Source organism: Pteropus alecto, unplaced genomic scaffold (genome assembly GCF_000325575.1).
Source record: "Pteropus alecto unplaced genomic scaffold, ASM32557v1 scaffold70, whole genome shotgun sequence".
NCBI classification, from domain to species: Eukaryota; Metazoa; Chordata; class Mammalia; order Chiroptera; family Pteropodidae; genus Pteropus; species Pteropus alecto.
This window is the reverse complement of record NW_006431912.1, coordinates 2,215,932-2,234,428: the sequence shown is the minus strand read 5'-3', so window position 1 is coordinate 2,234,428 and position 18,497 is coordinate 2,215,932. Positions and strand designations below refer to the sequence as shown.

Genomic DNA, 18,497 nt, shown 5'->3' with positions numbered 1-18,497 from the left:
TTTGGATGTGGGAAGTTGGCATGGTACTTTTGGATTCTTATAATTTATTACTAGGTTTTGGACTGAAGCCTCCTGGGCAGCAGACAGAGCTGTACCAGAAAGAGCCTGAGCAGTGGAGAGAGAGGAAGAGGTTTCTCTAGGCCCTGTTTCCGGACAGGAGTAGAATGTGTCATTGAAATCTGAAATGTTTCCCTTTTATAGCCCCTGAATCAGGAATGGAGGACATCAGGAAACAAATAGATTTACAACTTCATAAGTTTTCTGGTTCATGTCAACATATAAATTAAATTACATAAATTGAGGGCGGTGTCGCCTTTGTAATACATCAAAAATTCTTCTCTGTCTCTGAGTACAGCAAACATTAATACTTTTAGCTACCAGTTAGGTGACCAAACATCTTTTATCTTATTAAGTAAATTTTTCAGGAAGGAAAGAGACTCTACCAAAGGGCTCGGCTGGACTTCTTGTAGCAATGTTAACCATTATTATTTTAAAGCTATCTTAGTACAACTAGCTTATACTAACATGTCAGAACTTCGTTGCCCTAAAACATTCTGAAAAGTGAAACATATAAAATGATTCTTATATTGGACATTGGACATACAGAATTTACCTTTTATTTTTACTTTTTATTTTTTTTTTTGGTATTTGGTGAACTGGTTTCACAAATGCATTTGATGACTAATATTTTTGCTATTTCTGTTGTTCTTTGTCTTCTATAATTCTTAGGGTAATAGATTTGTTTGTTTGTTTCTTTGGAACAAACTATCAAATTTCTTCTTTCTACTAAAGCTTTAAAAAGTGCATCTTGCCCTTACAGAATTTTGCAGGCACGATTTATACAAGTACATGTTGTAACACTGCTGCTAAGAAAAATTTTCATCTTTTAAATATTTTGACATATAAATAGGTGATTTGTGATTAGCAGATATGTTTTATATTACTTGGATGAAAACTACATTCTTATGATACCAACTCTATATGTAATTCCTTGAGTTATATGCAGTTGAATAAAATATGTTTTTATTTTTACTTTTCTGCAGAAGAACTTCCTCATTGGGTGCTGTCAGCAATGAAGTGTTTGGCCAATTGTAAGTACTAACTATCGTCCAATTTCATGAAATTAACTGAAATGAGTGTACTGAATTAGAAAATATTTTCACATAATGGCCTGAACATTGATTTGACACCTGTGAGACTGGCAGTTAATTGTTTTGGGATTACTGTACTTTTAGTGATAAATTTGTGACTTAGTGAAAGGGCTGAGTTATAGAACGTTTTTAAAAGAATTTTGTGCTTCCATTTTCTAGTGCATATAATCACACTGTAGATAAAGTCCACGCTACTTCTTCTGACTGCTTCATTAGAGGAAAGAAAAATTAGTAATATTGCATGTAACATTGTTAATAGTGTGTATATAGGCTTTTATTTCTAAAACCTATATTTTTATTCCTAAAACATGTATTCTTAAGTATGTCCTATATTTACATCATCAGTTTGCTCAGCAGATTCTGTCTGCTATTGGATTTTTATAGGGCAGTAGTTTAAGTGGGAGAGAAATGTTTTAAAGACTAATCTAACTGGCATGCAGGATGGTTTGGAAGAAGGACCTACATGCAGAGAAACAAGAAAGACTCTTAGTAATTTGGATTTAAGATAAAGGAGCTTGGACCAGAGTAATCCCTCTAAGGTTTTTTTCTTTGGCAGTTGAAATCCATCTGATAAGCATATGATATCCACTTTATTGGATGTCATAGGCACTGTGAAGGAATTAGTTATTATAGTATCTGCCTTAACACTACCATTTTTCTGGGGATTTTCAAAAGGCTTGACCCAAAAAAGGGATTCTAATGGCTAATGGCTTACCTCAAACAAGTGACTTTAATGAGAAGAATTGTAGTTATTTAAACTAACTGATAATGGTGATATTTGGTCTGCAGGGCCTTTTGAAGTCTCACAGATCACCTCAGAGAGGTAATTTCTTCCCTTTTGGGTGAGACTAGTATGTACAGAGATAGGTGTATAAATTCTTGAATTAGTAGATTCTGAATTATGTACTTAACTGAAATTAGTTTTTGTTTTTCTTTTAAATTATGGAATGAAACTAAAATGACTATTCAACTTACTGTGGGTGATGTTAGTGGTAATATATAGAAAATAATTATATATTATAATTCTGAATATGAATAGCAATATTGGATTGTGTGAAGCCCGGAGTTCTCTGTGTTTAACTATTAAAAATTTCTTTGGTTTTTTTTATTAATATTTTGGAAACTCTGAGATGTAGAGTGCTGTGGTTTTAGCTTAGGGAGTAATTTTTATTCTTGCTCAGTCATTTGAAATGAATTAAATTTAAATTATGTCCTTGGCCAGAGTTGGCAGAGACAAGATAGAAGGTATAAATGGCAAATTAAATTACCCATTTCTGAATTTTTGGAAAACCAAGGATTTGGAAGTAGATCAGCTGGAAATGAACAGAGGAAGTCATTATAACACATCTAGGCTATCATACGTTGTAAAGTATATATTAAGGTGTGTTTGTGATGTTGAATTTTCAGTGATGATCAAAATGTGTTGGTGAAGAGTATAGCTTTCCCTCAAGTAAGATGTATACGTAAAGCCACCACACTTTTGCAAAAAGGGTAGAATAACTGGAATTACTCATCAGTGGTGAGGAAAGCTGTGAGGAGCCACTTAGTTGTGTCTTCCACATGTATGAGGTAGAGGTATATTGGGTAGAGATTGTTGGGGATAGAGACATGTCTCACATGTAACAAGTGCACATTGCTTTACAGGTGGTTGGCATGTCTATTAAAATGCTTGTTTATGTGTCAAAGGAAAAAAGGTAGCCAAAGGGTAAGGTCAGCTTTTTGAATAGTTTTATAAAATTATTAACTTTTCCAAATTCTCATTGGCCCCCAAAATTACTTTGAGTCTGTCAAAGTCATGTCCTCTTCCTTATCCTTGTCTTTAAAGAGTCTAGATTCTCACTATAGTCATCTAATAGGGAATATCTGATTATGTGGCATTTTGAAGGCCTGTGCCTCCTTTTCTGTAAATCTACTGCTCCCATCTTTCCTTTAAGTCCACCTGTATTCATTATAGCCCATGTGCACATAGGCCTGGTACTTCATTGTTAGCTAGCCTCATGGTTAGCCATAGAATGAAGGACTGATGCTAAAGCAATACAAAACCAGGTTAACTGTGATTTTTTTTCTTCTTTGTGCATGTAGTTTGCAAGAATTCAATCAAAAATAGATACAAACAATTCTTTTCCAAAATCTGTCAGGAATAACATTTGTAAAACACTAGATTAAAAAAATATTGTGAAGTTCAAGATGATTAAGAAATTAAAGATCTTAGAAATATGGCCTCTTATAGAGCGCACTATGCACTGGCATTTTTAGGGAAAGTTGGTTTTTTTTTTGCATATTTTTAACAAGAATAATGAAATGTTCAAAGAGGGGTACAACTGCTTAGAATGAACTACATACTTATCCTGGGAGGGAGTAATTCAAGGCAAAGTGTGTTGCTTGCTGAGACGTATCAAACTAATTACAGTATTTCAATTGACTAAGCTTGCAGTATTTCAGAGGAAGAAACGAGCAAAAATGGTGGCTATGTTTGCTGCTAGATTAATGTGGCACCATTCATATAGATCTTTCAAAATTTTTATTATTTTAGTTAATCAAATTAAGTTATTTTATAAGAATTGTACAGAATATTAAAAGGTAAGAAGCATTTTAAAGAGACCAACAAGAAGCCGTATTTATAGTGTCCCAGTGGCCTTGAAATGTGAAGGCCTAGAATGCTTAATTGTCTCTTTTTGGTTTGATCCTTTCTCTTTAGTGACAACGATTCTGTAGGACGAATTTCCTTTCGGTTTTTACTGGCTTCATTTTCGTTCTCCTGAGGGTAGACATCTGTTTGGGTACAGTTGTTCAGTCATGTTTTCTGCTGGCCCAGACTTGGCCAGAGCTGTCATACTCCTTTTTTCTGTGCTGTGATGGAAATAGAGAAGGCTGCGTAAGCTGTTCCTCATGGGACTTCTATGGTCTCTGGATGGATCATTGGGGGGCATTTGCTGACAGCTCTCTAGAGAGCTAAGCATTTCTTGTTCCTCTTTGGTCCCAGATACAAGTGGATCTTTGCCTTGCTGCTGGCATAGGATATGGCTGGGGCCAGGTTTTTCTAAGCTTCTTAAAGTTACTCCAACTTTGCAGTATGACTCTTTTTGATGTACTATCCTTTGATGGTTGGTTGGGGATCAATATGAGAGTTTCATAATTGGAATGAAATATAAGACACAATGTAAAATCTTTGTTTCAGAATACCTTTAAGAAAAAGTATGAATTCTTATTAGTCTAAAGTAGTTTAGAGATAGAAATTGATTACTTCACTCAGCTCTGACTCTAGAATTCTACATATATAATGAAATGTTTTAAAATTGCTTTATAACTTGTCTGTTATACATGTGAGCTAATTGTTATTTTCAACTGTATCAAGACTAGGAAAATATTAAATATTTCAAAGAAAATTATCATTGTTTACATTTAATAAAAATGCCTTTTGGAAGGGCTGGGTTTCAACAAGTAGGTTTCTTTTAAAATGGAAGTAAGCCAGTGATTTTTCTCGTTATTTTATAATAGATTTCAACTTAGACATAAAGCGTATTTGTGTAAGCAAAATATGTCATGTCAATTTGCTTAATATCAATTTTTCCCATGAAAACTTTTTTTCTACCTTGAATATCTGTATACACCACACATACGCACAGAGACTAATACTTAGAGGTGGTTGTCCTGTTAATGTGTCTCTTTCTAGCTCTTTCTCATTTTCTTTTAACAGGGCCTAATTGTTCTGATTTGAAGCAGCCTATGTACTCAGGATTTGAAAAAGATGTCTTTAAAACTATAGCAGATTACTATGGTCACTTGAAAGAGCCCCTGCTTACATTTCACCTTTTTGATGCCTTTGTCAGTGTATTAGGTAAGTTGAAGTATAATGAGCACATAACCGCATTATTGACATTGAATCATTTCATTTTCACCATCTTGAGACTTCCGTTACTAAACTTCCATAGCGTTTTTGAAATAACAACTGATAGAGTGCTTGCCTAGTTGGTGTCCTGCTCTCTGAAGGAGGAAAAGAAAATGGTTAAGCTCTGTTATGAAACTCAAAGCAAGGAACAATAGTTTTTATTTCTTAAGAAAGAATAATACGTTTATGTCATTTCTGTATAAAAAAATATGAATTTATCAGCAAAGAAGAATGTAAACTTGACATTTACCGTTCATAAGTAAATCTACTGTGTTGAATATAACTTCATGAACAGTCAAGTATGGGAGATGTATTTTCTTTTAAAAATCTTTCTTTTTATAGAAGGGATAGATTTTTGTAGCACTATTTGTTATTTGTGACATGTAAAATATAGTAGCTTTATCATTCTCTAAAACTTGTTGCTATTCTTCACATAGGTTTATACTTCAAAATTTACATTGTCAAAGAAACATGATAAAAAGGAAAAAAAACCAATATAATTGCTATAGGTCTTTTTCATATTGTTCCTCTTCAGAAATCAGATTTTCCTCCTGCTGTTGTGATGTTGAATAGGTATTATTGTTTTCTTGTCAAAAGGTTTGCTTTATTGACCAAATCATTGTGTAGGTATCATATTGTGTTACGTAAAAGTGTAGGAATTATCATACTCCTGTATTTGAGTATTGTAAGAGTTAGCAGTCTTCTCTTTTTCTTCTCTTTCCTTCTCCTTCTTTCAGTCTTATTTTACTCTTGGAAAGTATGGATGCTGCCATTTTGTTATTTTATACCAACAAAATAAAGTATCAACACTATGTGAATAATTTACATGATATTACAGCACAGTACTTTAAAGTGTAAGACTTTGTAAGTTTTCTGATAATAAGAAACAAAATGCAACATTTATAAGTCACGTACATAAGAGTGAGTTTGTTTTCAGAGAGACCATATTGGGAACAAATGAAAGAATTAGGCCTATTACTAGATTTTGAGGCCATTGGGTCTGCTTGGTATTTTGTTTTCAACTGAAGAGGACTGGGGGCTTATGTACTTGTGACATCATGCCTAATAATGAATACTTCCTGTTATTTAATATATGTATAGACTGATTGAGTAGATTCTCATTATAGCCACTTACTGAAACATTATGCTACTGGTAAATGAAAAATTTTAAAGACTGGATTAAAAGTCACTTCTTAGATTTTCATCTCATTTTCCATTTTCAAAATGTCCTATTATAAAATTTTCTGATTTGGAAACAAAAGAACTTGAAGCTTTTGAAAAATGAATTCTAATTTGAATCAGTTATATTTATGATGTTACTGGTCTGAACTACCACAATTGTTCATTTTGAACTCAGCTAGGAATTAAAGCTGATTATATACGAATTGATGTTAGAGTCAGTCACCTTCTAAAATATTATCTATAGAGGGTTTAGGTTAGAGAGGATAGGTAGAATGGATAGGTAGAATGAAGGATAGGTAGAATGGAGAAAGATACGTAGAATGCACTTAGGTATCAACAAGAATAGACTATTGTGTTTAGGAGGTCACGATATAGTAACCTTCCCTGATCTACTCCTTAAATTAATATATTTCAGACACCCTGCATTGAAAACCATATCCTTATGTATTGAAAGAAGAAAGTCTTCTAGATTATGGAAGACCAGAATTTGTTTATATGATTAACAAAGATTATCTAATATAGCAATCCTGTTAAAGCCTGTGGGAGAAGATGTCATATCTAGAAACTACATTATCTACAAACCAGATGTATAGGTTGGATCTCAGTAGGGTTAACGCATTCCTTAAATCATTTGATTTCACTTTGAATGAAGTAGCATGCCATTAAATAAAAATATTTTAAAGTAGGTAATCAGTCTATTTTGTGTAGAAGCTAAAAATTCTACAGCGTTTTCAATGGAAATTTTTTCAGTTTAGTTAATGAAGTTCTTTTGAGATCTATTCTTTTGCTTCTAGCATGAAATCATGCTAGCTCGATGCCAAAGCTGTGACCCTGCAAGCAGTTAGTCATCATTGATACATGAAATAGGACATCTAAGAATTCTCAAAGGAAAAAAAAAAGACATCTTTGGAGATGTAAGATTTATTCTTTACTTAAAATTTAAAGCAAATGATTTAATTTAGTTCGTCTGGCCTAACTGTTCGTAATAATTAATCTTCATTTCCAAAATGGCAGTTCCTTGTATTAAGATCAGAGTTCGTCTGACTCTTGAATGCAGTGAATGAGATAGTATAGCATCCTTTATTCACACTCCACACACACCCTAGAATCTGTGTAGCTTGCAATGATTTGGCATATTGAGGAAAGGGTTAGGCAGATAGGAAGCACAATAGGTCATAGGAGTAGGGAAGAGTGATTTGAAAAATTGAGCGATTTGTAGGTTGTGTAATGTTAAAATCTGAGATCCTACTCTGGTGATCTGTGGCCCAGATCTGGCTTATAAATACATCTGGTTTGACCTGTGTTTTTTTATTGTCTCATTTTTTTTTTTTTAAGTATATGTATATGTGCTGCTGAAGCAAGCATGTGACCTGTGTGTTTTTAAAAGAAATTTAATTGCCAAACTCTGAAAAACAGGAAATTCATATAATAATTTATAATTTTGGCTTCTTTAGAAAAACTGGAAGATCTGACAGTTTTGGGCTTGAATTTTCAGTGGCACAGACTGCTGCAGCTGTGTAGTGAGTGTTTCCATTAGGAGCAAGTGTTTCAGGGACATGAACTTCAATTTGCCAAGTCTCCAGTGCTCCCCATTGCTTCTCAGATGCACAGTTCACATGACCCCCTTAGCTCAATTATTTCATTTGTCTGCTCCTATAAGCGTTGAGCTTGCAACTCCTGATTTATTTGCTAGTGGACTGGAAGACTGAGATAGAAGCTTTTTGCTGTTCCATTCTGAATGTTGGTTTAGAAAATGCCATTGAAATTCACAAAATTGTACACTGGATCATCTTGCTCAATAGGCTGAGATCTCCTCTTGTGTTTTTTAACCTAGAAGCATCCATAAGGTTAGGTTTTCTATTCTTTGGTTCTTTTGTATGGTTACTTCTAGGAGATCCTTTGGAGATGTGCACCATCTTTGCCTTGCTACCTCTCTGCCTATACATTCTTCACATTATCATGAGGTCTGTATCCCATGATAATTTTTAAGAGAAAACAGTTTTTTTTTCCAGAGAGTTCCTAGTTTGTGCACTTGTCTAGACAGAGAGCTCTTGCTCATGTTAGTCCAAGGTTCTTGGTGGTGGCGCTCTCTGCTCTCAGGGCCCAGCGCATGCTTGTTGCTGGAGCTTTTGAAGATACAGATGGGCCAAGGTAAGGATATTGAATCACTTCCAAATATAGTGACTACTATTATGTCAAGATTGTTGGAATAAAGTGGTGTTAAGTACTCCTCAAAGATGAGAATTTAAGGAGATGCCTAGCTATACCTAAATACATAAGCTATTTGTAAGTATACTGGTAATTACTAGAATAATTAACAAAACTTTTGGGAAAAAATTTTAAAACCTTTCTCATACCACTCAGTAGAATAAATTCCAGCTGGGTTAGAAAATTAAATGCAAAAGAATGGAAATCTAAAATACAGTTGATAGTTATCTGATTTTGGGGTGAGTGAAGGACTTTTTAAGCATAAAAGCAAAAGAAGTCATAAAAATGCTGAAGCATTGGGACTCTTCATGTGGGGAGAGCATCATTTTGTGCATGAGTGAATCTATAAGTACTTTCAATTCACTTGCTTTTCCTTAAAAGCTTCTAGAGAAATAGTCCCTCTTGCTGTGTCTTTCTTTGGGCAGAAGTTCTTACCAATTGATGTGTAGTCAGAATTCTTTCGGCTTAGTATAAACTTTTTCCTCTTTATACCTCTTCTCAGTGAAAATGAAACTGACTTTTTTTTTTTTTAATTCCTTTGGTTGTTCGAAAACTGCAGTGAACTCTTAAGTCTCTTGTTCTCTTGCTGGATGTGGTCCCAGTGGCCTTTCTGGGAACTCTAGGCCCTCTCTAAAGTTCATATTTCACTTCTTTTTTGAAGTTCCCATAAAGAATAGCTTATTGTTAACATTGCACTTGTTAGTGAAATGATCAGATCTACTTTGCAGAGATGAAAATTTGCGTTCCTAATGATTCAAAAGTAGATATCTGATGTAACCATTGGGCCATGGGAGGGAGGGCAACAAAAAAAGGTCATCATGGCCAGAGAGTCACCTAATCTCTAATAACAGAACATTATAAATTTCCATTGAATTTGATTTTATTTATTTCTATCATAAGGAACAATTGGGTTTCTTTGAGGATTAAATTATTTATTCACTCACTGTTCCTTAATCCAGCTCCCTGATTGAAAAAATTCACAGATGAATTGCTTAAGTTATTTGGTGGATTGTTTAGTATATTTTCATTTTTTTACTCTTATTTCACCAATGGAAACGTAATCAAATTCAGGTAACTTGGTTTGTAACCCTACCTTTCTGGGCCCCAGATTCTTCATTGGTAGGTGGCAGTAATGCCTGTCATACTTACAGATATGGAAACATGAAACCTAAAGCAATGGGTAACATTTATTTTCCTACTAAATATCTTTTTTTTGTTTTGAAAATTACAAAAATTGGAACAATGCCTAAATTAAGATAGGGTAATTATATGTTGCCATCTAGTTATTTCTTCTCTCAATTGTTAGGAAGATTTTTTTTTTATGTGAAACTACTTGTGGTAGATTTTACAAGCTATAATCGGGATAAGCACTATTACATCATCCTGAAAAGCAAGCAGCAAGTTACCAATGGGCCTACAAAAGGCCATTGTCATTTTCTCAAGAGAAGTAAGATTCAGTTTTTTTATGATGACATCGAGATTGTAGAAATGATGAAAGATGAAAAAGTTATTCTTTTAGCTTCTGTTTAGCAAATGAAATGAATCCAAATAATAAACTAGTTACAACATTAAAACTCTTTGGCTATAAAATGAGAATAGAATGCTAAGGTCCTTCAGAAGTTCTTAAAATAGAACCTAAAGAAACCAAGAAGCTGTTTAAAATCAGTACTACTTTATGATGAAGAACCCAAAAGTACTTACTGAAGATGTCTCTTGAGATCAATGGTGGATTTTACAGCTAAGTTCTCTTGTAATCATTTTTTCCTAAATCCTGTAGTGTGCTTTTGTCAGTAAGCTTTTATGTAAGTTGAGGGGGTGGGGAAGATTAGGTGATGGTCAGCAATGAGAAGAAGTTAAGAAACAAAAATAGAGAGCTCAGATTAAACTATTTTTGAGAAATCTAAGTATTCCTCTATGATTCGAACTGAGAAAAGCAATACATAGCACTCTAAAATTCAAAGGCAGAACTAAAAGTGAGCTCTGCTTTGACATTTGAACAGATTGAAAAATAACATCCTTGGGACTGGATGCCAAGAAGGACTTAAATATTATAGATACATCAACCCTCAGCCTTTTTCCCATAGATCTTTTCTTTTATCCCATCCATACTACTTCACGAATCACCCATGTGCTGAGAATTTTCAGTTCTTTTCTGAGTATTTTCAAAATCGTGGTATTACTGATCTTTCAGTTCTTATCTTTATCCCAGATCTGTCTCCTGAACTCAAGACCAGCTTATCTGTCTAACTTCTGGCAGTTTGTTTCTGGATGTTTGTTATATAAGAGCCTCGTCCAAATTTAGTAGTCCCTAAGCCATTGTTTCAGAAACAGTATGTTGGATGTGAATTCTATGTAGTAGAAAAGCATTAAAAAAAATAAAGACATAGAATACTGTATAAAATATCAGAGTGCGTTGTATAATAATAAAGGTAGGTATTTTTATAAACTTATTTTTGTTTTAGTTAAATACCTATGAATGTGTATATGTATTGTTGCGATATAAAATATATTTCTTAATTTTAATTGTTGTGAAAAATTTTGGAAAAAAGCAGCTCTAAATTTCATCTATACCTGCCTACATAGTAAAGTGATTGGGAAGATTTAATGAATGTGAAGACCTCTCAGAAAGTATAATATTGCTTAAATATTACTAGTAATAATAGTTAATTGTGAGAGATGCTTGTATTACACATGGTTTGTTGTTTATATGTAGATTAAAAATGCCTTTTACCTATAGCTTATATTTTATAGAGTTATATTCAATTTTTCATTCCTGCGTGTTGCAGAATTGGCATTTTAAAGTGGTTTGAGAGTTTCTTCAGATATAAATTACATTCTGTTTTTACTTTATGAGAAGGAAACTAGCAATAGTTATCACCTGGCTTTCACTTTGAACTCTTAAGAAATGGTTTCGAGTGCCCTCCTTAGGATAAAAGAGCTAATTTCAGATTTAGATATGTACAGAAATTCTCTGTTCTTTTCACTGTTTTTAATCCTTGCCCCAAGTTGAATGTAGAATGGTATTTTATTTGACTATTTGTTTATTAAATGTTTGTTAAACTCTTTGAACCATCATTTCTACTTCTAGGAATTTATCCTTAGGAAATAATTGACCACATGGAAAAAGTAGATAATACAGCATGAGATTTAGGAGTGTGTGCCCTACACTGTGTGGGCTCATATCTCACTGCCACTAACTAGCTGTGTGGGCAAACAACTTAATCTCTTTAAGCCTCACTTTCTTTATCTGTAAATGGGAATAATAATGGCATCTACCTCATAGAGATTGTTGTAAAGATTGAGTTATATTTAGTGTTTAGCACACTGTTAGGTACACAGTAAAATGCTTAACAAATGCTATTGTCATCATTATAAATTTGTTTCATTGTAAATGTTAGCTGCTATTATTAGTTATAATTTTTAAACAAAAAAATAAGCTCCAAAACCACTATCACACTTAAATTTATTTTTTTCCTGCTGTACTGGGAGATCTACTCAAGTTCTGAGATATTTTGTGAAATTCACGTGCTTTTGCATGTAGTTGAACAATTTGCTCCTATCAAGACTAATAGCATGAAAATGCTTCACATCATTACTTTCTGTAAACATAGCTTCTATTTTATTTTTAATGTGGTCTGTTTTTATTTGATATGTATAATGATGTGATCAAGTAGGGCACAGCTAAATGTCTTTATGACCCAATTTCTTTTTCTGTCTATAGCATCTGTGTTTCTAATACGAAAGAAATTCTAGGATTTTGACTTTTTATACTATCGCCTTTTTAAACATTCAAAAACATTTAAATACAATGCAATATATATACATATGCCTTACTGTTAAATTGTATACCTGAAACTTACTCGATTTTGTTAACCAATGTCACCATAATAAAAAAAATAAAAATAAAAAATAAATTAAAAAATAAAGTTCAATTTATCTAAACATCTTTAAAAAAACCAAAAACATTTTACTATCGCCTTTTTAAACATTCAAAAACATTTAAATACAATGCAATATATATACATATGCCTTACTGTTAAATTGTATACCTGAAACTTACTCGATTTTGTTAACCAATGTCACCATAATAAAAAAAATAAAAATAAAAAATAAATTAAAAAATAAAGTTCAATTTATCTAAACATCTTTAAAAAAACCAAAAACATTTAAAAATTTCTGTAATTTATTTCCCTTCTAGTTTTCTAGATTTTCTACCAATTAATATTTTTGTGATTTCAAATTATAGCCTTAATGTGGTTGAGAAATGCTTTCAATTTTATCTGCTTTATACTCCAGGTTTAATCTCCTTTAAAATATTTATTTAATAGCACTAGCACTTTGAGGTTTTTTTTCAGGTTCCTGGAGATTTTGCCAAAAGATTACTTTAAACATAATACAGTGATAATAGGTGGCTGACAGATGAACTCCTAAAACACAATCCAAAATTAAAATGATTTTTATCTAGGATACATATAGTAGCCAAGAAAAGCATGTCTATGAGTGTCAATATATGTAGGGAGTATGTTATTAAGTAGAGAGTGTAATCATTTAATTGATAATTAATAATTGCTGACCATTCAGTTTTAGCACCAAATAAAAACCAAGTATTTATGTAGAGGAGGTTGATAATTGCTGTTGTTTCAGAAAGTGATCCTCCTATTGGCAGGATAATAAGTAAAGAATGCAGCTGTATATAAGGTAGAATAGCACATAGATTTGAATCCAGCCGAATTCCTAGGTCAAGTGTTAAATATTTGGGGCTTTGGTTTCCTTGGCTGTGAAAAGGGGCAATATTTCCTTCTTCACAGGATAGTCAAAATAATTAAATGCGAACAAATAAAATTGCTTAATATATGGTAACTGAGGCCTAGATGGCATTCAGTACGGTTACTCAGTCTTCTAAGATGGAGGAGCAGGATTTTAAACATCTTATTTGATTCACAAGCAAACAAAATTGTGGTATTACTGATCTTCTCAGTCTTTTCAGTTACTCTAAAGACATTAATTTAGAGCCTATAGACTTCTAGGCACCAGAGCAGGAAATAAAAAGATAACATGCTTGGCAGAATTAAGATTTGAAATATATAAAACCTTCCTGTATTAATTCTGTGTTTAACTTTAATAAACACAGATATTCTCTTAAACATTATGACTATAAAGGCATTGCTTTAAATTTTAGACTCATTTTATTACATAGGTAGTATTTTTATAATCTTCACCATACCCCTGAGAGATTGGTACTACTTTTATATTTCCATTTGTAGATGAGGAAATTTTTAGCATGTGTAAAACAGAGATTTAGTATTTTTTCTAAAATCATTTGGTCCTCTACTATCTTACCATGCCAATGGGCTGCATTGTGTCCCTTCCAAAATTCATATATTGAAGTCCTTACCTCTGTTACTTTAGAATGAGACTATTTCTATTAGGACCTTTAAAGAGATATAATTAAGGTAAAATGAGGTCATATGGGTAACCTTAATCTAATATGACCGTTGTCTTTATAAGAAGAGGAGATTAGAACGCAGACAACACACAGACTAAGGGACGACCATGTGAGGTCAGAGCAAGAAGGGGGCCATCTGCTAGCTAAGGAGAGAGGTCTCTAGAGAAACCAACTCTGCTGACACCGTGATCTCAGACCTCTAGCCTCCAGAACTGTGAGAGAATAAATTTCTGTTGTTTAACACAGAGTCTGTGATATTTTGTTATGGCAGCCCTACCAAACTAATATAAGACAGTTATACAGAGAAAGAGCTTTAAAAATCTGCATAGGGATCTTCTTGAATCTATTGCTGAATAAATACTTAGCTGTACATTTCTAGGGTAATAATAGTCCTCAAAGCTGGGCAAATCAAAACCACCATGAGATACCACTTAATACCCACTAGGATGACTATAATAAAAATGATGGATAACAAGTGTTAGGATATGGAAAGTGTTGCTGGTGGGAATGTAAAATGGCATAGCCATTTTGTAAATTTTTGACAGCTCCTTAAAAAAATTAAACATGGAGTTACCATGTGATTCAGTAATCCTACTCTTAGGTGTATACCCAAGGTAATTGAAAACATATGTCCACCCAACAATTTGTACATGAATATTCATAGCAGCCTTACTCAGAATAGCCAGAAAGTAGAAACAACTGAACTGTCCATCAAGTGATGGATGAATAAAATGTAGTATATCCATACAGTGGAATATTATTCAGCCATAAAAAGGAGTGAAATACTGTTACATACTACAACATAGGTGAATCTTGAAGACATTATTCTTAGTGAAAGTTGCCAAACACAAAAGGTTACATATTGTATGATTTCACTTATATGAAATGTTCAGAACAAGCAGATCTACAGAGACAGAGATCAGTGGTTTCCAAGGGCTGGGAAAGGAGATTATGGGGAATAACTGCTAATAGGTATGGGGATTTCTTTTGGGAGTGATAAAAACACTCGAATTAAATAGTGGAGTGAGCATAGATTAATGACTATACTAAAACCACTGAATTGTACACTTAAAAAAAGGTAGTCTTGTTAAAAAAAGGGCAAAGAAAAAAGGACCATTGGACTTTAGGAGTTAAAAAAATACAGTATTGCAAATGAATTGGATGGGATTAGGGGCAGATTAGACACTGCAGAAAAAAAGATCAAGGAACTTGAACATATAGCAATAAAAGCTAGCCTGAAGAAGGCACAGAGAGAAAGGAGACTGGTGGGTGGGCACCAAACTGAACAGCTTTAATGATATATAGGATGATGTCAAGCAGTCTAATATACATAGTTGGAATTCCTGATGGAGGCTTCTTGAACTGGTTCAAGTATCCTGTTGCCACATCCTGCTCATTCTCAGACCACTTACTGACACTACAGGGTCATCTTGTACTTTCCTGTCCTGGAGCCGGACATTTCTATAAAAATTCCTGGTTCCTTTTAGTAAAGATGATATTTATAAGCCAAGATCTAGTGCTAGATGTGCTTATGTTATTGGAGGTATATTGTTCATAGAAAGAAAACAACATTCTTAAATAGCACTTAAAGTAACTGTGTGATTTGATTTCTAGATTTTCACCAAAAATATTTGAGGAGAGGATGGTGTTGAATTGGCAGAACAGAGACTAATATAACAGACATCCATGTGCCCACCACCCTAATTTAACACTACATCTTACAGTGTTGCAAAGACTGCCATGTGTTTCTCTACATGTAGAAGCAAAATTGCTAGGTTGTCTGGTATTCCATAGTTCTAGCAAATCGCTTTCCAGAGTGATTCCAGCAACTTACATGCCCATTAGCACTATATTCCTATTTGACTATTTCCTTACCAATAATTGGTTTCATCAGGCTGTTTAATTTTTCTAATCTGATGAGTTTCCAAAGGAATCTCATTGCTGTTTATTAGTTATATGGGTTTCTTCTTGGACAAAATGCTTTTTCTATCCTTTACCCATTCTTTTCTTTTGGTTTTTCTATTTTGTCATTCTAAAGATATATTCTGAATACTAATCCTTTGTACCGTAAGCTGACAAATATCATTTCTTAGTCTGTCTTGTCTTTGATTTTAATTACAAGATGAAGAGCTTTTGTGTTTTACTTTGGTTAAATTAGTTTGTGTATCTCAAGAAATCTTTCTGTAATGAAGAGATGCCGTACTTCTGAGATTTTTAAGTTTTCTTCCATGTTCTTTAATTGCTCAATTTATTTTTAAATTAACTTTTTTAAAGATATAATTAACATAAAATTAAAATGCACCCATTTGAAGTGCAGTTCCATGAGTTTTAGCCAATTTATACTAGTTTAATTGCAGTCTCAACTAAAATTAAATCATTTTCATTACTCTTACAGGTTCTCTTATGTTCTCTTTTAGTCAGCCCCAATCCCATTACTATACCAAACAGAAACAGAAGCTTTCTATCTGTATAGATTAGGTTTTCTTTGTTAGAGTTTCATACAAGTGGAATTATACAGGATGTGCTTTGTATCTGGCCTCTTTTGTACAACATAGTTTTTTCAAGATTTTGTTCACGTTGTCACGTGTTCCAGTAGTTTGTTACATTTTATTGCTGAGTATTTTATTGCATGGATATACACAACTTATCCATTCACTTGTTGAGGGACCTGTGAAATTGTTTCTAGTCTTGGATTATTATAAATAAAGCTGTTATTAACATCCATATACAAGACTATATGAATATATGTCTTCTTTTGGGAGAATAGCTAGAGGTGTAATTGCTGGGTCATATGGTAAATATACGTTTACTTTTATATGAAAGTGATGAGCTGTTTTCCAAGATATTGTATCACATTCCCATCAGTGATTAGTCTTTTAAATTTTAGCTACTCTATTGGGTTTGTAGTGGTATATCTATTGGATATTAATTTGCATTTTTCTCATGACTAGTAATATTGGACATCTATTCTTATACTCAGTGGCCATTTATGTATCTTCTTTCGTAGTGACTGTTGAAATCTGCCCAGTTTTTATTGCCTGTTCTCCTATAATTGAGCTGTAAGAGTTATTCACATATTCTGCATGTAAGTCCTTTGTTAGATATATGTATTGCAAATATTTTCTCTCAAATTATTTTATTTTTAACAATGTCTTTTAAATAAAAGTTTTTAATTTTGATGAAGTCATTTTCATCATTTTCTTTTATGGTTTTTGTGTCGGAGGAAATCTTTGCCTACCTTTAAATATTATACTATTTCACATGTAATGTTACTACCTTGCAACAGTATTCTTTCATTTTCTCCCTCCTCTCCTTTGTGCTATTGTTTCATACATTTTAGTTCTACATATGCTTTTCTTTTTAATTAACATGTTATAAACCTTACCATGCATTGTTATTGTTTTTTTTTTTTAAAAAAAAAAAAACAATTTTCTTTTAAAGAAATTAAGAAACAGAAAAATTTTATTTACCCACATATTAATTTTTTCTGGCATTCTTCATTTCTTTGTGTAGATCCAGGTTTTCATCTGATATCATTTTCCTTTTGCTTGAAAAACATCCTTTAACATTTTTTGTAGTATAGGTCTATTAATAACAAATTCACTGCTTTTTTTCAATGGTTATAGAATTCTAAGTTAAAAGTTTCTTTTAAAGATGTAAATCCCTTATCTTCTGGCTTAAATAATTTCTGATAAAAAGTCTGTGGTAATCCCTTATTTTTGTTCCTCTGTACATATCATGTTTGTTTTTTTTCCCTCTAACTGCTTTTGAGGTTTTCTCTATTACTGATATTTAGTAACTGAATTATAATGCGCCTTTATGTGGTTTTCTTTGTATTTATTGTGCTTTCATTCACTGAATTTTTTTCACCTGTTCATTTATAGATTTCACCAAATTTGGAAACTTTTGGACTATTATTTCTTCAAGTATTTTTTCTATACTTTCTTCCCCTTTTCTAATTATACATATGTTAGTTCACTTGATATTTTCTCATAGGTTGATGCAACTCTGTTTATTTTTTTCCTTCTTTTTTTTTTTTCTTTGCTTTTATTTTGGCTAGTTCATATTGCTATATATTTGTTTCTTGATTTTCCTTTTGTTTGCAGTGTTTAATCTATTACTGTTCTCATCTGGTGAATGTTTGAGACAACATTTTTCATCTCTAAAGGATCCATTTGGCTCCTTTTATATCTTATATTTCTCTCCTCATTATGTTCATATTTCTTTTAAATATATTAGAATACCTTATGTAACATATTTTTCTGCTAATTCCTTTATCTTTCTGAATTACATTTTTACTCTGGCAGCTGTATAGAGAATAGATTGTAAGTGGGTAAAAAGGAAGAAGGAAGATGCAAGGTCCAGATAAGGTTATAGCAGTTGGAACTGGCAAGAACTAATGAAATTCCAGATCTATTTCTCCACAAATCCTTCTACTTTTGCCATGAAGCCTTCTATCCCATTAGCCAGCAAATCTGTTCTTTTTCCAAATATAAAGGGAATCAGATTTCACCTTATCTTGTTATGTTTCATGTATATATATATATTGCCCAGAATCCTCTAGTAGTTCTCAGGTCACTTATAATAAAACCTAAAGTCTTTAAAATAGTCTGTAAGGTTC

General features: G+C 32.7%; 1 protein-coding gene across 1 annotated transcript in view; it reads left to right on the top strand.

Annotated features, from left to right (window-relative positions):
* The window catches only part of DEPDC1B (DEP domain containing 1B), a 52,398-nt gene that overhangs the window by 22,937 nt on the left and 10,964 nt on the right, over nucleotides 1-18,497 (top strand). The window contains exons 6-7 of the mRNA XM_006906046.2: nucleotides 1,044-1,091; nucleotides 4,849-4,989. Of these exons, the coding sequence (XP_006906108.1) occupies nucleotides 1,044-1,091; nucleotides 4,849-4,989 (189 nt within the window). The remainder of the gene's footprint in view (nucleotides 1-1,043; nucleotides 1,092-4,848; nucleotides 4,990-18,497) is intronic.